Below are 26,228 nucleotides of genomic sequence, written 5' to 3' on the forward strand. Positions count from 1 at the left end.
CAAATTACACATTTTTCTTCCTGACACCCCTGGCCATTCAATCCAAAATAAAATGTACATCAACTTTCTACAACAAATAGTTCACATTCTATGATTTTTTTCAAAACAATATCCACACATTTGAAGAGCATGTTTTTTAAAATTAAAATACCGGGTGTCTGAGAAGTCTTTGTATGAAAAAATTAACTGTATCCCCTATATGCAACATAGACATGAAAAAATGGTACCAAAATGTTCGGAAACTATTCAAGTTATTTTTGTTTCAGGTTTCTGTAACGTTGCAGTAGTGTAGCAGTGCCAGTGTCCAGCAAACCGGAAATATACACCAATCAGAAAAAAGCTGTGTGTGTCCTGTGGTTTCACGAGAGTAGGTCACAAAAAACAGTGCAGAGACAGTTTCAAACATCGTACGGAAAGGTGCCGCCCGATGGTAGGAGCATTAAGTCGTGGTATGACAAATTCAAGACCACAGGATCTGTTGCTGACGCACTGAGAAGTGGCCGACCATCAACCTCAGATGAAAGGGTGGAAGATGTCAGAGTGGCTTTTGTGCGCAGTCCGAAGAAATCCGTGAATTACAGATGCCAAAAAGTTCTCTTCATAATGTATTACACAAACGTTTACGGTTTCGTGCATACAAAGTGCAAATCCTGCAGGCTTTGTTGCCCAATGACGGCAAACGTCGGTATAACTTTGCGGTGAAAATGTTATCACGCATTGATGCTGATAATGGCTATCTGGAATGTGTTGCTTTTTCAGACGAGGCTGTCTTTTATGTCAGTGGTTTAGTGAATAGACACAACATGCGTATTTGGGGTAAAGAGCCCCCTCATGAGGTGAGGGAGTAGACAATGGGCAGCCAGAAGGTGAATGTTTGGTGCACGCTGCTGCATGACAGAATAATCGGACCATTCTTTTTCTGTGAGGATATCGTAACATCTGGAGTGTATCTCGACATGTTGCAATTGTTTGCTGTTCCTCAATTGCTAGAATACCACCCAGATGTTATCTTTCAACAAGACAGTGCACCGCCACATTGGAGTTTGGAGGTTCGTTTCTACCTTGATCAGACATGTCCTGGAAAATGGATTGGTCGATATGGACCGACAGCGTGGCCTGCACAATCTCCAGACATAACCCATTTAGATTTTTTCTATGGTGTTATGCGAAAGACAATGTCTACAGAACTCCTGTATCTGATCTTGCAACAACGGATAACCCAAGTCATCATATCAATCCCTCCTGTGATGGCTAATGCATGGTGAGAAGTTGAATTTCGACTAGATGTACTCCGTGCTACCAAGGGTGCTCACGTGGAGATTTATTGATTTCTTTCCTATTGCCAATAAAACTTGAATAGTTTCCGAACATTTTGGTACCATTTTTTCATGTCTATGTTGCATATAGCGGATACAGTTAATTTTTGTTTTCATACAAAGACTTATCGGACAAAAAATAAAAACCGCTTAAAACACACAATCATTGTATTATACATTGTAATTAGAGTACGTCATGCCTTCATTATGTCTATATATGAACTAAAAAGACAGAACTCAGGTATCATCTGCACTTTTGGGGAAATGGCATGTTAATTAATGTCATATCCTACATATATGCAGCAGCCATCTGCTAAAGGCTAAGTGCAAAACTGTGTTTTTACAGACAATGAGAATTTAAGAATTTATTTTCTGAGAAATACTGATTTTAACAGCACATGTAACACTTGATAATTTCTATTCTAGTATTCTTTTCACAACACGAACCAATGGGACCCCTCCCCCAAATTAAAATAAATAAATATGTGCTATTTATTACAAATGCTTGGCAGGTATAGACATTTTCTTCATGCTCTTCCAGAAGTTCTGAGGTGTGAGGAAGCTTATAATCATGTGTTTTAGAAAATTTGTAATCTCTTGAAAGCATGAGATTTCCTGGAGACTATGAAAAGAGTTGCATTATTTCCTTGCAAAGCCACAGTCAGTTTATTAATTTTTGTGAATATATCAACTAAATACAAAAGTCGTCCAAGCTGAAATGGTGACCAATGAGGAAAGATTGCACTTCAGTCCTCTGTTCAAAGAGTAGCAGTAATGGTTATCTTATCTTATCTTTTATGTTTCAGTCTAGAAACAAGGACGTGTGAATTCCTTTCATATATTCACACACCATAGGGAAATAACTTGGCATTCAGAGGTCAGTATTTGACTCTTTGATTATTTTTTCAGCATCATTGAGGGCAGTTCTTTTTCACAGCATGTAATTGGCAGTGAATGTTTTTTCTACATTCACTGTTAATATAATGGTGTTATTTCATCATGGTAAGAATAACAGATGGCCACGGCTCCACAGAAAACTCTTTGAGAACCACTGGCATAATCAATGTTCCACTTCATACCACTATATTAACTAATTACAAACACAACCTTAACTGTTTATAAATGGTATACTGTCAAGGAATACAAATGTTTGGTTACAAATTAATATAATTATCACTATAGTGTAACAGACCAGTAGAGGACAAGACACACTCAACAACTTCTTTGTTCAGTTTCAAAGAAGTCGTTCATTAGCTCATAAGACTTCCAGGCTTCCTACACTGGAGCCAGGTTCTTTATTACAAATTATTTCCCCAACTGCTGACATGACCCAACACCAAAGAGTCTGATATGCTGCTGCTTTTTCAGTTTTAGCCAGTAAATAAAGACATAAAATAAACATAAATAACCCGTGAGAGCCAGGGCCAATCTACTGACTGCCGAGGTGGAAGATCACCAAACCAGGTACGAGGAATGTGTGGTCAGCATGACGAACACCCATTCGTTGTTGTAGGTTTCCATGACCCGGTTATGCTACTCATTCATAGCTCCCCAAATTCCTCACGATAATGGGTGGCCACTGGTCCAATACACAGGCCGAAATCTCACAGAAAAGTTGTTATGCTTCCAGGAGACTTGAACCTGCACGTGTTCCATAGCCAGAGCCCAAAGCATGAAACCTTAGACTGCACAGCCATGCTGCGGGACACATAATAAGCTCATAAATTAAGTCAAACAGATGACAAATATTTTACAATTTGTCCATAAAATGAGATTCACACCACCTGATTGCATTCAACATTTATATTAAAATCCTTTTCAAAAGTTCTTACACAAAGATTTAAATAAAATGTAGTTTCCTGCACCATGCTTAACAAAGTGTCTTGGACTGTTTGGACAAAAGGTTCCACAAAAATTTAAATTACAGCTCCATATTTTTCTATACACAGTCTGAAAATAATAACTTAAAATTTACCACAATATTATATTCAAAATTTAACAAAAAATATATAATGATCACAACAAAAAACAAATCTTAAGTACAATATATAAATTTCCAATATTTTTTTAAAATAATTCATATCATAAATTTCAAAATGCATGAAACTAAATAAATAATATCAAAGACTTGCTTTTAGCTGATCCCGACAGTTTATTGAAAGAATGATGCTGAGTCAATACTACTTTAAACCAATGCTGATACTCTTACTTATTCCCCTTGATATGGATTCTTGTTCAGATATTTAAATCTTAATGTACAGGAAGGGATATCAATTTACCAGTTTTACTATAAGCATTCCTAAGTGTTCACATACAAGATATTAAAATAGCTGTCATTTATTCACAAAATCCAATTTGAAAACACATTGCTGGAGTAGAGGTAATGAAAATTCATATTTTGCACAATTTCCAGCATGAAAGGGGATACACAGAAATTTTTTGACTGACTCTGGAAAAGTCTCATGATAATTGGCAATTGTCCACATTTGTTACTTTCTTTCATGTCCAGGCCAGTGCACGAATCTAGAACATTGATAACATTTGGAAAAGTATTAGCTCTGCCTTATAAGTATATGTTTAATATATATAAATATGACTGTTACAATAAATAATGAAAAGTACACAGATGCAGATGAGTTTCAGACATCCCTAAATAAAATCTTCGAGGTGCAAAAGCTCACATCTATTGCATATCAAAATGTTACTGATAAGACATGCATTAAAGAAATCTAAAAGTCTAATGAAATTATTTGATTTGAACTACTGCTTCTTTTTCATATTTTTTTTTATTCACTAATCTTATAACGATCAAATCTTGCTTAAGGTAAACAGATATCATTAAGTCATTACGTAACCTAATAAATTAATTTCATCGTAGTAAGCAATGGCAATTAAACTTCAGTAAAGACCCGAGAGATATGGTCTTGACCATGGTCAACGAAGTATTTCACGTTCGTAGAGGGCAGTCTACGGATGTAAACCACAAAACTAGAACTTTGAAACTACTGAACGGATTTGAATGAAATTTTGAACAGTTCTTCATCACATCATAGTTGTCGAGAATCCCAAAGCACAACTTCATAGGAGGCAAATCAAACGAGAAATCAAAGGATAAAGAATAAGGGTGATTGACAATGGATACGGACTCCCTATTGCACTCTGGTTGGTGAGTGTGCGAAACACAATGAGTTCGGCGAGAGGATAGCCTCTTCAGAGGTATCAATGAGAGTCAAGGAAACCCAACAGAACAGGTGGTCATAGAAGGGTTGGAAAGCACAGTTGCAGTAAGATTTTACATGGCCTAAACCAGGAGGCTAGAACAACAACCATTTTCAATCCAATATAAATAGGAATTTTGAGCAGCGAGAGCACACAGTTTATCTTTCACGACCGTACGAAACACATCTATGGTAGAAAGGACGCGTATCTTCCACGAATACAGATTCGTGTTTGTTTATTGTTTTCACCCGGGAGTGTATAAAGTCGAAATAGATTAGAGAAGAAAGGGGCCCGTGGGGATCCTTCACCCCTTACCTATTCGGACAATGCCTATATTTTTTAGTGTGGAGCCGTAACAACAAGAAGCCAACCTTATTCATCACACCGCAAGCAGCCCAAAATCGCCCATGATGGATACACCAACTAGATCCAGCAAAGGTAAGCCACAGAATGTCTCGAGTGGCCCAAGAGTGATGTGATTGAAATGAACAAGCTTCGTTCAGCCGCAGCTAATTAATATCGGCCGCTGAACTCGCTGAGATACGTTTGTTATCATCCATTAACTGACATTGCTTATTGCGACAATTAGTGTCTTACTTGTGATGAGATTATTACTTTACTCAGAGCAGCAATTTCAGTAAAAATCATATTTCATAAAAGAACTTTCCAGATTTGTCTGGCACTATCAATCACCAATGTAATCAGAATAATTGTGATAAAATTTGAAGCATAAGAGTATAAAATAATAGTATAATAAGTAATGTGCATTTATGGTTTCATAGAGGAGTAGTGTCAAATTTTATCCATACATAAACTCCAACCTGATTGCAAGTTAAATATAAAAGGAAACACGAATGCATTAGATATAACCGCTAGTACATTAAGTACTCAAATCATGAAGTATAAGTTGTATTTCTTATTATGTTTGAAATGCCAAAGCATGAGTGAGAGTGTGAATGAATGAATGCAAGGGGCATTGATGTAATTGTTTTTCATGTTTTCTATACCTATCACTTATATAGTATTAATTAAATTAATCCTGTTGGTGTGTAATTTACAGCAGTCATCAGTAGTCTACCCTATATAAATCTCTTGGGCTCCGATCGCTAGGCACTTACCATGGCAAAGATATGAATAATAATAATTGTTTGTTATCAATGTAAAAGTACCTCCGAAGCGTGAAAATCTAACAGGTAGGTTAACTTTATGCAAATATATATTTCATCTACATGGTAGTATTTGCATCAAGAATACACGATGAAGGTAGTGCGAATTACTCACAAGTTTAATATATATATAATATTAACTTACGTTTTGTGAGTATCGAGGTAACTCCTGTGACGTTTCGGGGTGCAACTGCTCCCTTCCTCAGGCTGCTCACGTTTAGGTTATGCATAAATCATAACCACGTCGAACTCTCCATAGGTTCAGGATATAGAATTGGTAAAAGGTGTATGGTTAAAAAACAGTAAAAATCTAAAACCCATTACACGTGGCAGCCTGAGGAAGGGAGCAGTTGCACCCCGAAACGTCGCAGGAGTAACCTCGATACTTACAAAACGTAAGTTAATATTATATATATATTAAACTTGTGAGTAATTCGCACAACCTTCATCGTGTATTCTTGATGCAAATAGTACCATGTAGATGAAATATTTCTACATGTATACGGATTTAAATTTTGGCTTTCTTTTTTGATATTTTTTCCTTCCCTTACATTAAAACAAAACAATGTGAAGGATTTAGAAAACTGAACTGATTAAAGGAAATTTTAATCTGCAAGAAACTACTTACAATGTCGATGACTCGCATCTGAATAGAAGCAAGCAAAATGCTTAAAAAGTGCAAAACAGCAATATGTTCTATTTTGCAGGTGGGTTGGTGTGAAATTTTATATACAAGATTGAATACATCTACTACATTATATACAAAACCTTCAGGAAGACTTATATCCTTTGATTTAGTGATAACAGGTTTGTAATAAAATGCACATGTGTCACTATTACTCACAAAATTCTTAAGTTTCCAAAATTATCTAAATAATACAATATTCATCACAAACGTAACAAATTGGGATGCTAAAGTGGTAGTACTTAAGTGATCTCATTTGATCCCTATTGAATATACTGTAACATAAATCTGCATATCAAATTAAGAATTGGCATGTAAAATAATTTATATCATACAACAGCAGCATCATACTCCTTACTTCTCTTTGAACAAAACATTAAAATATATTCAATGAAGAATTAATTAATGTGTTTTATGTTAATATCCACCTTCATAGACATACACTACTTTTTAAATAACTGGACATTTCAATGCATAAGGATTATCTGTCAAATTGCACATCTGTTACAGGCAACAAGCTGTATTATATAATAACTGGAACAGAAAGGGATGATCCTATCATAACAAATTATAAATGAAGACATAAATAAGATGAAAATGTATATAAATATGCATGCTGATTGGAAGGCACTGGAAAAAGAATGGAACAAAAAGAGAATTAAAGTTTGACCCATTTAAACACACACTGTGCATTGGATTATAAAAAAAACCTCCATCCATTTAAAATACAACCACAAAGGACAATATACTTGGATGATTAACATGAACATATGAAGTGTCTCTTTCCAGCTCACTAATCGTCTCTCAGTTTTAAGTTTCTAGGATCAAAATCACATATATGCTGTTCTGTACAATTAATTCCATACCCAGCAATGATATTCACAAATTACAACTAAAAAACAGGTCTTTCATGAAGTACATTATTTTTAAATTATTCTTAATTAATATCAACATCCTGCACAAGCAGAGTGGTGTTACAAGGCAGGAGTCAAGGAATATTTTAAAAGTTAACCATTGGTATTTACAAAAATATAAATATGAGCAATTTCTACAAAATAAAATACACACAAAAATGCATATAAAAATACTCAACCCTGTTATGGTTTCTATAGTGCTCAGTATCACATAAATATTAAAATTGAACCATATTACATACACTATTTACTAGCACTGCTACTTGGCTAAATAAATTGTCAGAGAACTAAAATGCTGATCGTCACGGCTTGCTAATGCCATTCACTACACATTCAGGTACTCCAATCTGTCCAGACCCAGAAAAGAAATCATGACTTTTGAACTTCAGAAATTCTTCTCCATCCAAAGTTTCATCTGCATCATTTATATCTTTGTTTATCTGAGTGATTAATTCATCTGTAAAAAATATGGAATTTGTGTTAAGGTTAAAGCTAAAAACATGGATAATTTATATGTAACATAATATTTATTTCTAACATTTCTTGCTAGTCATATATATGACCAAAACAAAGATTCAGAATTGGTTAATAAGTTATGTGAGTGAGTTTTTCTTTTCAAAGTCCACTTTATGCTCATATATGCTAATTGGGACTCGACCTACAGTTTTAAGTGGGATCCAAACCACTGTGCAATGTCTCTCCACCAGGATTCGGGACCCCTTGATTGCAAGGTGTTACCACTATGCAATCAGGGAGGCTCTAGTGATAAGAGATCACAACACATAGTCCAAATCTTTAGAAGTTCCACATTGTAAACATGCTCCCATGATAAAAACAACACTATGGGTCCTTGTGAAATGCAGTTGTGTATCTGCTAATGCAACACCAATGGAAAATTCCCAGTCTAGAAATCCTATCTGGTTGTTGAACAATTTCTGTTATGATTACGTATTTTTACTGAAATCCTTCTTCGAAATTTTCTAAAGTTTTGCTAAACAACAGTTTTCAACTTAAATCAGCAAATATTCTATGAAGCACTTAAATGTTATAATTGCATCCTTAATTAATGTATGTTACAAGGTGACTGCAATAGGTTCTGCTTTTGAAAAAGAAACTGCATATTTAGTCAAAAACCAGTATACATGAATTATACCTTTATATTCATAAAAAATAACAAAATGGCAGAAATTTGCATTAAGCATATGCACAGAAATATTGGACTGTTTGTGTTCATTAAAATTGTGCATATTTACAGAAATGAAGCATAGATTATATATGTATTAAAAAGAATGAGCAAAGAAGATGTGTGAGTAAGCAAAAGTACAAATGTACTCAAGAAGTAAGTGCATTTTTAGGTTACATACCTATGCTACTAAAATTCCTTTCCGGTCTCAAGTAACCCAATATACAAATACGTAGGCATGATCCATAGAAATCGCCTGGAAACGAATGCATTATATGAGTTTCCTGCAAGAGAAAAAGAGCACTCTCTCAGATGTAGTGCCACTGAAAAAAATAGAAAGACATGCAGGGTGATTCATAATTCCCTCTGTGGTTCCGAATGTTTGTAGTACTAAAACTATAACAAACACAGCAAAAAGGTGCATATCAGGAAATAAAGAATCTCCGCAAGTATGGTATGTACCTTACAGGTGCTTGATATGTGCACCCCTGATAGTGCAGCAGACATCAATTCTGAAATGAAGTTCCTTCCACACATGATCCAACATATCGTTCTGCATCACACAGGCATCCAATGACCTTGAACTTGTACCACACCTGAATTATCATGTCTGTAGGTGCTTCTGTTTGATATTTCATTTGAAATCACTGTTGTACCATCACAACCGATTCACATTTAGTGAATTCTAAGATGTAGAACACTTTGTGTTCACCATGTTTGTGTGAACTGCACTAAACTGCCACCTAGAGCTAAATCTAATTACGTGATGGGGCTTATTACGAGTGCAAACTTGGAGAGATTCTTTATGTACTAATATGCACCTTTTAGCTGCATGTGACAATGATCAAAACCGCGGAGGAAATTATGAATCACCCTGTATATCACTCTATATGCAGGTTAAGTTATTGTGGTCTCTAAAAAAAGTTAAACAATTGTTACACAAACAGCAAAAAAACTTTCAAATGAAAAAAAAAAAAACTAGTAGTGTGCCACTGTAAGTATGTTTCATCCGTCTGGAGTTTACTAAATTTTCCATCATATAGAGTCAAAGAGGACTCCACTTGTTAGTGGTATTCCTTTAATAAAAGCAAAAGAGATGTTCTATAAATATATTACATCATTCACTTCTTCTCTTCTCTACAAAATTAATATCAGAAACATTTTAGATCACACTATCAATGAAACTAACTTACTAACTCCCATGAAACCAGCAAATTCAATTCAAGGCAAGTACATACGAGGGCCACTATCTATATTTTGAGCCTTGGCAACACTGATTGAAGTTAGGCGCGATTTGACGTTTGCATGGAATCGTCAGTCATTATTGACCATAACGTACTTCAAATGTTTTGTCAATAGCTTGATTTGTGTTGTTTATGTTGCCTTGGAGATTGCGCACCAACAATAAAATGGAATTAACTCGTGAACATTTTCGTGCGATGATTTTTTACGATTTTCGACGTGGATTATCAAGACAAGAGTGCATCGATCAACTTACTTCCACATTTGGCGATGAAGCCCCATCCTTTGCCACTGTGAAACGCTGGTATAACGAATTTAATCGTGGCCGCCATTCGCTCATCGAGGAGATTCGCGAAGGTCGTCCAAAATCAGTTGTTGTTCAAGAAAACATTGATGCTGTGCAAAACCTAATACTGCAAGATCATCATGTGATCATTTAGTTGTGAGAAAGGTATGTTCTCGTTGGATCCCACACAATTTGACAAAAACTCAAAAAGACGCTCGTGTCAATTGGTGCAAACAAATGCTCAATAAATACAATCGTGGTGCTTCAAAAGACATATATAAGATTGTAACAGGTGACAAATCATGGATATATGCATATGTGCCGGAACGTAAACAGCAGTCGACTGTATGGGTGTTTCAAAATGAACCCAATCCAACAAAAGTTGTTTGCACTCGAAGCACATCGAAACAAATGGATGCCTGTTTTTTTTGGGAAAACTGGTCATGTGGCAACTGTGCCTTTAGATGAACGTAGAACGGTCAACTCTGAATGGTACACAACAATTTGTTTGCCAGAGGTCTTCGGTCAAATACGGAAAACAAACAAACGCCGTCGGATCATTCTTCATCAAGACAATGCCAGCTGTCACACATCTCGTCTAACAACCGACTTTATGAACAGTCAAAAAATCGAATTGATGGGTCATCCACCGTACAGACCTGATTTGGCACCCAATGACTTCTTCTTGTTCCCGAATGTCAAGAATAAATTGCGTGGACAACGATTTTCGCTGGCGGAAGACAGCGTTGATGCGTTCAAAAACCATATTATGGAGGTGTCTCACGAAGATTGGAAAAACTGCTTTGACAAATGGTTCGAACGAATGCAAAAGTGTATTGACCATAAAGGAGAATACTTCGAAAAACAATAAAGCAGTCTTCAATGCCAAATTCCTGTTTTTTTCATTGTTAGGCACAAAATATAAATAGTGACCCTCGAACAATTGTTCCAACTATATTTTTTCCAGTTCGAATGTGCGGTTCAAGGACATCACCCAGCTCCGCACGTCCCTCTTCCTCACTCCCACTCCTATGCATTCCCCGTGCAGCACCCAATGAACAGGCAGAAGGCGTGAGTTGGTTGTGTTTGGAGGGGAACAGGCAACCCCGTGGGGAGACGATGCCATGACTTTGAAGTGCAGTTTGGAAATGAAAGCAGTATAGAGTCAATGCACTCTTACAAAACAAGAATGCATCAAACCCAAGTAACTTACCATGGATTTCTTCTTGTTCTTGTAATATGGATTCCAACCAATGCTCATGACCATTTTATACACTGGTCCACCATCTACATTTGCCCAGCCATAGTACACTCCTGTGTCTATTTCCTTTGGCAGATTGTCCACCACGCTTTCTGGAAAATTTGCTGAGGCAAAAAAATTAGATGCAACACATACTTCTGCACTTGCTCCCCACACTAAAACAATCTATATATCTATCTCTTTCACAGTCACACACACACTAATAAAAGGGCAAATCAAAAAGTAAGTTACATCCCCCCTGTATAAAACAAAACATTAAAAAAGAAAAAATATTGGACAAAACGTATGAACATTTAACTTTTTTTCGACAATCACCAAGGTATTCCAAGCACTTTTCATATAGTGTGACCAGTGTAAAAATTTAGTCCAATTTCTTTCAACCACTTTGACACTGCTTTCTCCACTTCCTCATCTGATGTGAAATGCTGAACCCATAGGTCTTCTTTGAGATGATCGAAAAGATGGTAGTCACAGGGTTCAGTTCACTTGCAATATCTTTAATTTTCAAATTCTTGCGGTTGGCAAGAATGATTGCACTCACACGTTCCACATTGTCGATAGTGTTCACAGTTGCAGGCTGACCAACATGCAGTTCGTCGTTCTTCTCTTTTCACCATTTCGTGATTATGGGGTGGGACATCACAATCTCACCATACACCTTGACAATTTGGCAATGGATTTCTCTCCAATTATGCCTTTGTCTCCACAAAAATTGGACGACGAGCCATATTCACATGGTGACTACTCACATACGAAGGCAGCTGCATCACGGCCGATTCAGGTGTGGGGAGAAAACATTCCAGACAGTGTTGCCACAAAGTGTGATTATTTTACCTCTTTTAGTACAGGAACATGGGTCGGGTGTAACTTACTTCTTGATTTTCCCTTGTAGATTACACATATGTAGTCTCCATAATGTTGTCAGAACTGTGGATCAAACCAAGTGATACACAGTTTGGTATAGACCTTGAAATTAAGCTACCAGCTTCTGCGAGGAATCAGACCACCACATCAAATTAATCTTCACGGCAAGCATCCGTTCAAAACATGACGAATAATGTTGACAAACCTTACAAAAGTCATGAGAATAAAGCCAGAATACGCTGGTGAGGTCGTCTGCTAGTCCCGTGCATGGGTGCGGCCATGTTGGGTTTATATAACCGGTTGCTAGGTTGGGTGCTAAGGGGCCACATGCCGAAACGCTACTGTTTGAGTTCGTGGAGTTTGGAAAGATGAGCCGAAAACAATGAAGAAGGGAGAGTTAGCACATAAGAAAAACCACTCGCAGAGTTTTAGACACGTAAGATAAGAAAGTGTCATCGAAGGAAGGGTGCAATGAAGCATGAAAGAAAAATAATGTGATATTAAGGAAGTGCTACTCAGATGTCGCACATTTTGTGACTAGCACTTTATAGAAATGTCTACAGCAGTTTTCTTAATAATAACTTTCTGTGTGATCAAAGAAATGTTAACTTGAATCAGATTTTGTATCATTTAACCAATGTGGCCTGTATTCCTTTGTTACAAAGTTATCAGGAGGACAAACGGGTTCAACACAATAAGTGCAGTTTCCTTTATTCGTAATTATTATGTCGTTGTTATTTCAACTTATCAGGTTATTTATGCCAAAAAATTTGAATGAAAACAATTTGCTGTAATTAATAATGGTCTGCCAAGCTAAAAACATCTTCAGGTCGATCAGAATTGACCCACAAGTGGACAAGTTCATGCAACTACTGTAATTTATTTTTCATGAGATTACAGAAAATAATTGAAATCCTCGAAACAAAAATTTCAGCAATACTGATAACTTTCATTTGGCATTCTTTGCTTCATTTTTATTCCAATAGATGAAGATTAAGTAGTACAGGAAAAATGCTGGCCTCGAAACAAAATGATATTAGCGTGAATTATGGGCATCGGGAAGGGGAGTCGTACCGGTCCTTGGACACCCATGGCAATTCATGTACTTCATTTCAACAGAAAAGTTATTGTTAAGAAGAAAATAAATAGCTGAATAACCAAAGTAAAAACTGCACTATGTTGAAGAAATAGTGTAAAATACAGTAACAAGGTTATGTTTTCACATTCTACCATCTAATTGAAGGAATAAATGGTTTCACAGTTACAAAATTTCAAAAATTGGAGTTTTATGTGAAAGGTCACACAACAAACTTTAGGACTAAAATTTCGCCTAACTTTTGTGTGCAAAATTTAGTAACAAACTAGAACTATGCATTTCAATTTTAGTACACCAACTACAGGAAACTTTAAAACAAATTATGAAAAACAGTTGTGTTAGATTCACTCATCTTGTGAATCGAGTAGAAGAATCTTCCCAAGGATAAAATAATAATAATAATATTGTGGAATAAAATTGGTTCATATCTACGAGTTTATAATAGTCATTGTATAATAACAATCATAACTGTAATAATAAAAATTGTTATTATTAATACTCAGGGCTTAAAAGTGAGCCGGAACGCATCGGAACTACGTTCAGACAAATCAGTTCTTGCTGCAACATTGAACTTCTGTTTTATTTATTTAATACACTGTACAAAAGTCAATCATTTGTTATGTCAATTCCTATTGTAAACAATAGATGAAGAGGAAAAGAAACAGTTCTTGTACTAAATGTTGGTGGGCAATCTGTAGGTTCCTGGCGCCAGGCATTTCAAGGTGGCAGGTTTATGACATGTTTAATCTTTCGTTGAATAGTCCCCAAATGCCCAAAGCGATATGCATACCTCGGAAGAGGGGTGAATTTCCTAAAAGCAAGAAGATACGCTTGTAGAGGAGAATTATTTCCTATTGCTGTCAGTTTACCATTGTCAGTTCTGTACTATAATAAATAAAACCACTTAGAAAGAATTACATTATGTTATGTCCAGAAATTTAGAAAAATAACATATTTTGGTAAGTGCTATTCCTCTAAGATGTAAATGGGAACATAATTCCCTGAAATAGCTGACGTGATAATAACATCTTTACATTGATGTACATTTCGTTTCTTAACTGCTGATATTGGTGGTGAAATATCTCCCCCGCAACCCACTACCAATGGTAGCCATATGGAGTGAAAGTGGGAAATTCGTTGTGTAAACCCAAGTCTGCCGTTGTTATGGCGACAGTGCCAGACGTGACGTTCACCCCACCAGCATATAAACAATGCAATAGATACTGTGGACTGGAACTTGGGAAAAAAAATTGATTATCGTCGATATTCTCCGTGCGACAAAAGTAACACACATGGATACAAGACATGAAACTCTCTCAGTTTATCAATCTATCATTGGCACCAGTTTATTTGTATCTTCATTAGCTTCTGATTGATATATTAATAATAAAAATGTGTCAAACACTTTGTGTACACCCTGTGCGCACGCGCACACACACACACACACACACACACATATATATATATATATATGTATGTATAAAATTATATATAATTTGACAAGTAGCTTACGTATGCACCCTAGGGAGCAGTCATTCTTGTTTTCCAGTTATCTGAGACAGAGTACTGCCTGTATGTCACTATTTCACACGCATGCTCGAGACCAGATATCATGCCATCAGGTGTTGAAAACATATAGGGATATAATTAATGCTATGAGTCCCAAACCTAACCTCCCTTCTGTGTATTTCATCATTGGAATCAGTGATGTATCCACCACATCTTCAATCACGTTTTGTTTGATTAACATCATTCATCTTCAATGTTGCAGCTCTTTTAAAAAGTTGTAGAGAAATGAAGTTAAAAAAGATACACAACAAAAACACATCAAGATTCTTGTTTTGAATCGTGAATTTCTTTTATTTTGATCCACTTCTATTGCCAACTTAATTCAAGGAGACAATGTTTACTGTTGAAAACATTACTTCCAAAGGGTGATAATTCCCTCTGAGGGGCATATACTACCGGCAAAGCTTGTTGTAGCCCCGAAGACTACACTAGCCCCACCTGAATTTTGCCTCTATTTTGAGACAACATACTGATTAAAAAAATGGGTACTGGTGCGATCTCGCACAAACAATTTTCACTCGTTTCTTTAATCATTTTTAACTTTCGTACTTACCCATTATGCATTGCGAAAGGTTCTTGAAGGTGAGTTTTGCTCTTGTGGACAAAATAACTTCAATTTATGACATTAACAGTCATTATTGTTCTTGCTTTATTCGCTTGCGTACCACAAGATGGCGGAAACATCTTGAGTAGCGTGGTGAATCATCAGTGGGTATGCAGTGTTTCCAACCTTCTTAATCGAAAATACCTACTTTGGTGTTATTAATTTCGGATTTTTCCCAGGTTCGAACCCCAAAAAACCATTTACGGACAGCCCCACGAACCATTTCCGGCAAGGTTAGGTTACATTCGGTTAGGTTAGCCAGGCATATTTAAAATTTTGTTCGTAAACACCAGAGGCGTGGCGTGCATGTAGCCGCTGTTACCGCAGGTAACACCAAAATATAAAGAATTGAAGAACCCATCTTAAAATATTATTACATACATAAACTGGTAATATTGTCGTAAAGAAAACATTGCAGACTGACATTTTTTTCTGACACCGAAAAAACGAAGAGGAGGAGGGTTTATGGTACGCCTGTTTAGCCGGTGACCCTTACCGGAAACATACCAGTGTTGCCATATTCAATTGACAGAAAAGAGCTAAGTCGCCTAATCGGGTCTATCTTACTCTGAAGGTGTCCAGTCACACTGGGGAAAGATTGCACAGTGGTAGCGTCGCCGCCTTATAATCAAGGGATTCCGGGTTTGATATCCGGTGGAGGCACAAGTGGTTCGGATCCAACTTTAAACTATCCCGATTTGCATTACTGTTCATGAAGTGGACTTAAATCGCCAAATCAAAATTTAAAAAAATCAAATCACACTGGGGCAAAAGCAAACTACCAAGTGATATTTTGTATTTACACTAAATATCAGCGATTATGAAAGTCCTCTTTGTCCTTCTTCGACATCATGGGCGAGGAGAAAAGAGGGATAGGTATGGTCAAGGGGTCCGCTGTCCTTCTAAAAATGTCAACCTAAAATTCTATATTTCACACATATAATATTATTTCGGTTACAGGAATTTGTGATAATTGTTGATAATACTGATTGAGATTGACATACGTTGTCACAGGAATGCAATAATTTCGGATTGAAGCAATGTTTTTGAGGTAGTAGAACTGTTTTTGGGTGAAAACAATACTTATAAGCATAATTTCCCGATTGTTATCTTAGCACGCTCTGAAGTGTCAGGTGTCGCAGGTTCGAATCCTCAGCAAGAAATGGTTATTTCAATGTTCGTTGTTATTATTTTACTTACATAATTATAAAAATTAATAATTACATACACAAAGAAATAATAATTTTATTTGAATAATTCACCATGCATCCTATTCGTCACGATTATCCTATAAAGCGAAAGCCTTAAAGGTAGCAAAGGACATAAAATATACAAAATAGTAGTGGTGTCAGAAATGAGATTTCAGTGGATTTAGCGAAACATGGGAGTGGGAGTAGTTAGGAAACAGATGAATACTACATCTACTCTACAATCTTATTTGAAACGAAAAGTTTCGCGATTTGGGCAAATCTGGTTTCAAAAGATCTAAGATGGCAACATTAGTAGAACTGGACTTCTTGCAGGTTCGGAAGGAAATATTGGGGAAGGGCCGATGCTGAGAGGGTGCTTCACGTGTTACAAAAGTAAACAACGGTTTGTGGGAGGGACTGTGCAGTGGGAGTTTTGTGACTGGTGTCTTTCGTCTTTATGTTGTTTTCGAGCATTGTCAATTAATTAATGAAGCTTGCTCCGAGTTCCGAGGTGGCGGGTTCATCCTATCTGGACAGTGTGTGTAATCGTGCGATAGAAGATATTTTGAAGCAATCTTCCGGTTTGTTATTTTGCAGAAAAAATCGAAATTGTGGCGAAAGGGAGGCCAAAGCCTATTTTGAACGATTTAAAAACCAAGTCGTCTGCTGGATTTGACCGACATTTCAATGTTTCGTGGTATAACAACTATCCGTGGTTATGCGGATGTGTGCAGTTGTCGAAACTCTTTTGTTAGCCATGTACTCTATTTTCAGGTGAAAAAAAAAAAACGTGTCTAATTTAGATGTGGATAACGTGGACCATGACCATGACGCACCCAAAAATTCAAATTCAAATGAAAAACTTCTCTTTATGACAGCATCATAGAAGTTTTTGATTTGATTTGATTGATTTTGCTTCGCTTGTGCCACTTTTGGCTAATTTGCGAAGATGGGAATGAGTGATGATATGATTAAATTGATGAATAGACATCACAAACGCCCATGCCAGGTTTTGAACCCGGGATCCCAGCATCATATAACTATTTTCAAAGTCTGATTGATCTGCTCTATAAGTAGCCTTCGATGTTTCTGTAAGTATCAAATTTCGTATTATTGTGTCAACAACCAATGTTTGCGATTTCACTTTAGTCCTTATGTCAACATTAATAACTTTACCAAAATCTAGTATTGAATTGCATACGTATCAGATTAATATTATATGAACTACTTGGAAGACATTGGGGGGGGGGGGCATGAGGTGGGGAGGCGCCCAAGTCTCCCTTAAATGTCCTACTGATAACCGGTAACACTTTTAAAAATCCACGCCACGCCACTGGTAAACACAATAAATAACAAAAAATAAAAAAAAAACTTGCAAAACAACCGCCGGGTTGGAAACACATCAAGGAGGTTACGTCATGAAACGTACGCGACATCTGGTTACCGTAGAGCATCGGAAAGATACTTTTCTTGAAATATACATTAATTTGCGGTCAAATATTTGGTCTAGGAATTAATTCGTGCGGTTGTTACGCACACATTGAAGCTGTAGTTCAAACACAAAATACATAAATACCTTAAGAAAAATATTGTCCATGGCGAGCCACCACTTTCGCCCATCTGTCAGGCAAGTTACGGATTCCGTGGCGAAAGAAGTCCTCATCCTTTGAAGCGATCCAGTCAGAGACGCACTTTTCGATATCTTCTGAAGAAGTGAACCACTGTCCAATCAAATCGTTATTCATGCAATCGAACAAGTAGTAGTCCGAAGGAGCAACGTCTGGTGAATACGGCGGGTGGGGTAAAACTTCCCATCCGACATTTTCTAAATAGGTTTTGACCGGTTTTGCGACACGTGGGCGAGCGTTATCATGTTGTAAAATAAGTTTATCATGTCTGTTCTCCCATTCTGGTCGTTTCCTGGCCAGAGCTTGCTTCAAACGCATTAATTGTCATCGATAACGTTCTCCATTAATAGTTTCACCCGGTTGCAGCAGCTCATAGTACACCACACCTTTCATATCCCACCATATGCACAGTGAATATCTCGTTTCGGTTGTGATGGACCTGGTTCACCTGGCTTCATCCAGGCCTTTTTTCATTTTGGGTTCTCGTAATGGATCCACTTCTCATCGCCAGTAACAATGCGATGCAAAAACCCCTTTCTTTTCTGTCTTTGAAGCAGCAATTCGCAAATGGTTTTTCGTCTTTCAACGTGTCTGTCTTTCAATTCATGTGGAACCCAATGTGACATCTTTTGAATCATTCCCATTGCTTTGAGGCGTTTGGAAACTGTTGTTTGATCAACGCCTAATGCTTCTGCAAGTTCTTCCTGGGTTTGACACGAATGCTGATCGAGCAATGCTCTCAATTCTTCGTCTTCAAATTTTTTTGGCTGTCCAGGTCGCTCTTGGTCTTCCAGGCTGAAATCACCACTTCTAAACCGTGCAAACCACTTCTGACACATTCGCTCAGCTAGCGCATGGTCACCATACACTTCCACCAAAATATGATGACTTTCGGTAGCACTTTTCTGCATGTTAAAGTAATGAAGCAGAACACCCCACAAAAACACTTTATCTGGCACGAACTGCACCATGTTCAGTTGACTACAAAATGCTGTTGTTGACACGTCAATCAACTGCCCTATACTACGAATGATGCGCACTGACAGGAGTTTTCAACGCATGTGTGGCTACACGGAACTGTGGGACGATACGCTCATTACGCCATCTCTTGTCCAGGCGCACGAATTAATTCCTAGACCAAATATATTGCACGATGAAAAAAAAAATACATCCACGGCCTTTCAACAATCTATAGAAACTCAATTCCGTAAGTACTTTCTCCTGTAAAATTAAAGAAATTTTTTTGTGTGAGATCGCACCGTTACCAAAAGAAGATGATGACCTAAAAGTGATGCTTCCATCACTCAAATGCGATGTACTTATGAATGTACCATATCGCTGCTAACAAACAAATATGTACAAAGGTACATAAGGAAGGGCGAAAATCATTCTACACAAAAAATGCAGTGAGTAATCACTAAGCTAATGAAGCATGTAGTGGCAGATCCAGAAGTTATAGTTGGGAGGAGTGACTTTCAATTGGGTACCTCACATCACAGAAAATCATTTCTAATCTACACATCCAGTTTTATGTAAACTGTACATAGTATTGTAAACAGGAACTAAGATGACTTCCATGTTATAAACTGATTAGATGAAGAGTACATAGTACTGTGAATAAGGAAAGAAAACAAAAAAAAACTATTCCCTTAAGGCGAGGAGGGACAATTTCCCCTAGGTCTTTCTCGCTGGGGCAGCTGCTGATCACTGTTGCCAACTTCGCTCTTTTGGAGCCAGATCTGGCTCTTTCGTGCACTCGTTTGACTGTGAACTGTGGCACCTGCCCTCTACCCCACTATGATGCCACCACTGGCTCCGGCCCATAAATACCAACTTTTACCATGAGTGTACATTTTGCACGTTACGTGATATTCGTATAGCTATAGGCTGCGTTACCCACCTATTCTTTCCTCCCCATATATTTTTATATATAGTGCTGTGGCTAAGATGAAGATGACAATTTTGTTATCCGGGAACCCTTTATTTTCGATTTTATATTAACATCATTGGATTATTGAGATGGGTGATGCCGCCAAATCTAGGCGGTGAAAACTAAGAATAAATTGCCATCACTTTAAAGCTAACGGTAATAGCAGCACCTCCACCCCTCTGACAACTAAAATTACCTTAGTAGGCACTTTATGAAGCCTTCGTTAATCTAGCTCCTTGAAATTCCTCTTTAGCTATATTAATGGTGAAATTTAGCTCTATTATGCACATCAGGTTTGGCAACACTGCCAGGATGGACATAGGAGGCAAGGAGAAATGCAGTAGGCTTATGGAACCATTATTTTATTCATTCTCTCAGGAATATCAAACATCCGATGACGTAGAAAAGTACATGGACGGAAAAAGGACACGAACTATGTCATAGTAGTAGGAAAAGTCAAAATTTCATAAGCCGTTAACTTGAACTTGAAGTTGATGTCCCATAAGGAATACATGGGATTCGGTAAATACTAATTCATCATATTTTTCAAAAATCGTATAAGGCTTAATAATCAACTTAGGAAACCGCTTCCACTTGCCACATGGGGAGAAATTCATACTCTTCATTTCTGGCGGAGATCTTTTTAGTACCATTGCTCATTTCGACAATATTGGAATAAATGCATGCCTGATGCGTAATTGTCCCTCTTCGCCGTAAGAGGGGATTGCATTCACCAGTGTTGAAACATGAAGGGAAATTTCCCTTTTGCAGACAAATTCGGACCGATAACCACAATTTAAGAGAAATTTTAAGAAATCTGAATGTAGGCCTACATTATTACAGTTGTTATAGTTCTCGTGTCATATCCACATTATTTTATTTATGTGCTGTTCCTTCTTATTTCTGATCCTTTGAATGTAAGCCTATATCTATTTATATTTCTATTAAGTTAATTGTATGCCTTTTTGCATCTTTGGATAACAGTAACGATGAGGATTAATGATTTAATGGATTCCTGACCAGGATTCAAACTTGGGACATCTGAACAGGAAGCGATGAAGCTGACGTATGTGGAACATTTGTTTCGCATTTTTTATTCATATGAACAGACCAACGGAAATACTACAACTATTGCTAATACCACCAGACCAACGGAAATACTACAACTATTGCTAATACCACCACTACCAAATTCAGTAATAATAATAATAATTACTACTACTGCTACTTATTATCATCATTATTATTCTATTGGGTGAAGGGAAAAAATTGGTCCAAAAGGGGAAATTTTGCCAATTGGAAAGGGAAAGTGTGCCTTCAGATTGTGGCAACACTGGCTCCATCCCCTTGGATCCAAATTTAAAGGGTAGGTCCAATTACAGCCAATCATTAGCAAAAAGTGATTTAATCAAACTTTGAAAGATATTCTCGAGCCTTTTATAATTGGTGATAAAAGGCAGAGCATTTCACTCTTCAAAAACATATCAGATATGTATCCAAACACCTGGCAGTTGGGAGGAGCCATCGCCTGGTTATCAAGAGAAATAGAAATGGAACAAAGCAAAAAATGGGTGTGTGCAATCAGTACTTGAACAGTTTCCGAACCAACTTTAAATATAAGAATATCAACAACAAAAATAATATGTCTAATCTAATTAACAAAGTATAAAATAATCGGAAGTTGAGCCATAGCTGGGAAGAAACTATCACATGGGCATCCGGAAGGGGAGGTTATGCCCCCCACCCCTGGAAAATGAATGTCTACTTAAAAAGGATGGTAAATATGCGATATTGCCCGAACACCTCTCACTCTTGTATTTCGTTATTTTTAGCATTGATACTTACCTATTCTGCATTGCGGAAGATTCTTTAAGTTGAAGTTATGACTTATTCCATAAAATACTGTCAACTTTTCATATTACGAGTCATTGTTTGTATTCCTTGTTCCACTTGGGTTACAGACAATATGGCGTGCATGCGTCGTGCTTGTGTTTTGTCGATTTGGAGTGGGTATGCAGTGTTTCAACCTTCTTCACCGAAAAATAGCTACTTTCGTGTTCATTATGTCATCACAAACCATTGACTGATAGCCCCAAAACACCATTCATGATAGCCCCACAAACCATTCACAATAGCCCCAAAACCCATTGATGGATAGCTCCAAAAACCATTCACGATAGCCCCAAAAAATATTCACGATAGCCCCAAAAAATATTCACGTTAGCCCCAAAAAATATTCACGATAGCCCCACGGACTATTTCCGGCAAGGTTAGGTTAGGCTGGGTTAGGTAAGCATAGTTAAAAAAAAAAGAAAAAAAAATCTCTTAAGAAAAAGGCATAGTAAATATGCGATATCGCCCAAACGGATTTCTTCAAATTTACAGGAGAAACTACTTACTGAAATCAGTTTCTGTAGCATTGTCGAAGTTCTTCGAGGTATTTTCTTTTGCGGAAACTGAAAACTTCACCATAGAATGCTGCAGAACGAGAAATAATCACTTTTTATGTAAGAAACTTGCATTTTCTGACATTATGCCGTTGTTTCCATTATGTACCTGCAGATGGCATGAGCGTCAAAAGTCACACGGTCTCGCCAGTGTTTCCAAACATGCCTTTGGTACTACTTTACTATACCGAAGACACCTATCAATGATTTATTTCGCAATTTTTTACATTGCTAACGTACTATTCTGCATTGTGGAACATTTCTTTAGGTGAAATAATGAATTTCTAACGAAAATAATGTCTATTTCTTACATTAATGAGTAATTACTGTTGTTCGTTATTTCCCACAAACCATCCACGGGTAGCCCCAAAAACCATTGACGTTAGCCCCACAAACCATCACGGGGACGAGGTTAGGTTAGGCCTGTTAGGTTAGGTTCCATTAGCACTCATTTCGTTCAATTTAGCATATACGGACAATACGAGAGCGTAATGTGCTCTCATGCAGAAAGCAAATGGCGGCAGCAGCAATAGCACATCGGAAATAGATTTTCGTAGAAAACCACATGCATTCGCATTAAAATGGATCAAAACTACATTCTCGAACATCAACAACGCTACAGAAAATGATTTGCGTAAGTACTTTCTCCTGCAAATTTGAAGAAATCCGTCTCCGGTATAGTAAAGTGTTACCAAAATTTGGCACCTTTGCCACTTCTGGAAAAGTTACCTTGCTTGCCCCTCCCTGGAAAATATCCTGCATAAGTCCATAAACTACCAGATCATCGGCAAGTGCTAACTACAATCAAGAATCGTTATTTAAATGCAGTATACTATATTCTATAGTAATCAAATAGGCCCAAGCTCCCTTGTTTTATTGCGATTTCATCATGCTACGAATGCAATTTTTACATGGTTCGATTTCGATGTATGTCTGTTAACACATACTGCCATACTGCGGAGTTGTATCGATTACTTAAGATTTTGTTCAATATATGCTTTCGTGGTTAGGTTAGGCAGGTTAGGCTTGGTTCCCTTAGCATCAAGATAAAGTCCCTAAATGCATTATACAGGTGATTCTTTATGTAGTTTACAACTTCAATAAATTATAATTATTTATTGGAACCACATACAGACTTGGTTTATATGTCATTATGCAGCAAAACACTAAGTTTTGACTCACGTAGTGTGTAGTTGCGGGGTTGATCACATGCAGCGCCACCGGTCTATCGTTGAAAATGGCGACTTTCACTGTTACGGAAAGAGCTAAGTGCGTGTTCTGGTTCGAAGAAACCAAGTCAGGAACGAGTATACAGCGAAAGTTTCGCACAGAATACGGCAAGGACCCGCCCAGCAGACCAACAGTGTACAAATGGCCCCGCCGCACTACCTGACAGAAGTAAGGGAATTCCTAGATCATCGTTTCCCAGACAAGTGAATAGGTCGTGGTGGACCAATTGCCTGGCCGCCACGGTCTCCAGATTACACTCCACTCGACTTTTTTTTGTGGGGGTTTGTGAAAGATAGGGTGTACACCCCTCCCCTACCTCATAATCTTCAAGATCGCATCACAACAGCCATCGCTAATGTTACCTCTGAAATGCTGGTTAATGTTTGGCAGGAAATTAACTTTCGTTGGGATGTGTCCAGGATGACCAACGGTGCACACATTAAACCATAACAGATTTCTAATAAAAAACTTGAAGTGTTTTTCTGCATAATGACATATAAACCAAGTCTGTATGTGGTTCCAATAAATAATTATAAATTATTGAAGTTGTAAACTACATAAAGAATCACACTGTACTAAGGTTCCGATTTACTCCTACATTCATTCCCATGCTTCTACGATATTTACTGTCGCTTGTCGACGGAGAATATCTTATCCATGAGAAGTGCGTAAGGTAATTTTCAAGTTGTTATTTTCAACATAAATAACTTCTTTTGGAGTCCAAACAGTGCTCATTACTTTAAGCAAGGTTCAAATTTCGTGTGACAATGATTTCCAAAATTCTACAATAATTAGTCTTTGTGCTGGGAGAAATCATAAAACACTCGGAACCTTTACCATCAAATAAATATATTTTGTAACATCATTAATTTAAAAGTTATTACTTGAGTTTCAAAGTACCTGTTGGTATGCCGAGTTGCTTCGAACCACGTCCAAATCCTTTTACTACTTGCCCGACGGTAAAATAAGGAAGTCCTTTTCGAAGCATGTCTTTGTCTGATATTCCTTTGGAATCTGACGTGAGCCTTCAGTTATTCTTTTAGTGCAAATTTATTGCAAATTACAACCTTGAAAACCCTACAAACAGCAACGTCACAGCAAACGTTAATCAGTTTGCAGACGCTATTCACGTTCACTCACACGCGGCATTCTCACTCGATGCCTTCAGTCACGCTAAACGTTCGAGCAAACCTGGATGCACTTGTTACTTGGATGTTGCGAGGTAGCAATCACTGATCATAAGTTCCAGGTAGAATAATTACCTGCGATCAACAGTCTGCTAGGGGCAAGCTTATCACAGTGTTGTTTTATGATGAGTATAATCTAGGGGTGTGGTGTGCGGGATCCCGAAAAGTCGGGACCGGAATATAGGGAAAAAAATTCCCGTCCCGATCCCGACTTTTCAGGATACCGAGCAGTCTGGAAATTCTCGACGTTTTCTGCATTGTAAGTTCCTAGAACTTATCGGAAATTGTGAGTTTCTATTCCAGAAATGCAATAACAATCACTTGAAGTGAAAATGACGTGTAGAATTCGATATTTCCAAAGTTTCGGGAAATTTAGATCATTTCCGTCCCGGAAATTTTCTGACTTTGTCGGGAAATTGCGAATTTTTACCTTCCCGAATGTCGGGATTTAAAAAATTCCCGTTCGGATCCTGTCCCGACCCAAAAAATTCTGTACTGTATAATCAGAGAGTATGTACTAGTCTGGGTGCGTTCCGAAAGTCTTAACAAAACGAACGAGTCGAAAGAAAGTAACTGGTCTCGTGAACCTGGTGAAACCAGTTATTTTTCAGACTTAAGGGACGCTCGAGACGACGCAGCGTCTTGTTTATACAAATTTTCCGCATGGCGTCCAGCGTAAGGCATGTCCTTCTGTTAGAAATAAACTCTGCTGTAAACACTACTACTCATTTTAATCACATTGTGAGAATAGTTATGGAACACCCATCTTGAGCATGTTGCTTCATATCGCTCTCTGTTAAAATTATAATACATTTTTCGAACTAGTGCAATTTGAAGTCATCATGCACACGCGAAACCTGCAAGCAGCAGATGGTTCTCACCATAGGTTCTCACTGTATATCAGGGCTGTTTCAGTCTTATGGGAGATTGGTTGACCGTAGTTAGTATTCTGTGTTTCTACTGTTCCTCGCGAACCGGCTGAAGTCAAATTCGTGTCCATATTCACGAACCTTTTCTTCTACTAAATTTTATTGCGAGAATGAGAGTAGAATACGTGTAATATTTACAAATAGTACCAGGAATGTACGTATTCTACAACTCTTTCATTTACACAATATTTAGTTTCTAATTTGGATAAGTAGCTTCATCCGGCCGACCAGTCTGTTTACATTTTGAAATTGTGTCGTCTGATTCTTGTCATTAGAATATTA

The 26,228-nt window shown here is 37.4% G+C and overlaps 1 protein-coding gene across 1 annotated transcript; it reads right to left on the bottom strand.

Annotated features, from left to right (window-relative positions):
- Nucleotides 1–5,873: 5,873 nt before the first annotated feature.
- Nucleotides 5,874–25,009, bottom strand: Rfk (Riboflavin kinase). The gene is made up of 4 exons (XM_083125249.1): nt 24,731–25,009; nt 11,225–11,376; nt 8,665–8,767; nt 5,874–7,757 (listed from the first exon to the last, which is right to left on the bottom strand). The coding sequence occupies exons 1-4, from the start codon at nt 24,816–24,818 to the stop codon at nt 7,603–7,605; spliced, it is 498 nt and encodes a 165-aa protein (XP_082981375.1). The 5' UTR covers nt 24,819–25,009; the 3' UTR covers nt 5,874–7,602.
- Nucleotides 25,010–26,228: the final 1,219 nt, after the last annotated feature.

Source organism: Lepisma saccharinum, chromosome 1 (genome assembly GCF_977018435.1).
Source record: "Lepisma saccharinum chromosome 1, izLepSacc3.1, whole genome shotgun sequence".
In the NCBI taxonomy this organism is placed as follows: domain Eukaryota; kingdom Metazoa; phylum Arthropoda; class Insecta; order Zygentoma; family Lepismatidae; genus Lepisma; species Lepisma saccharinum.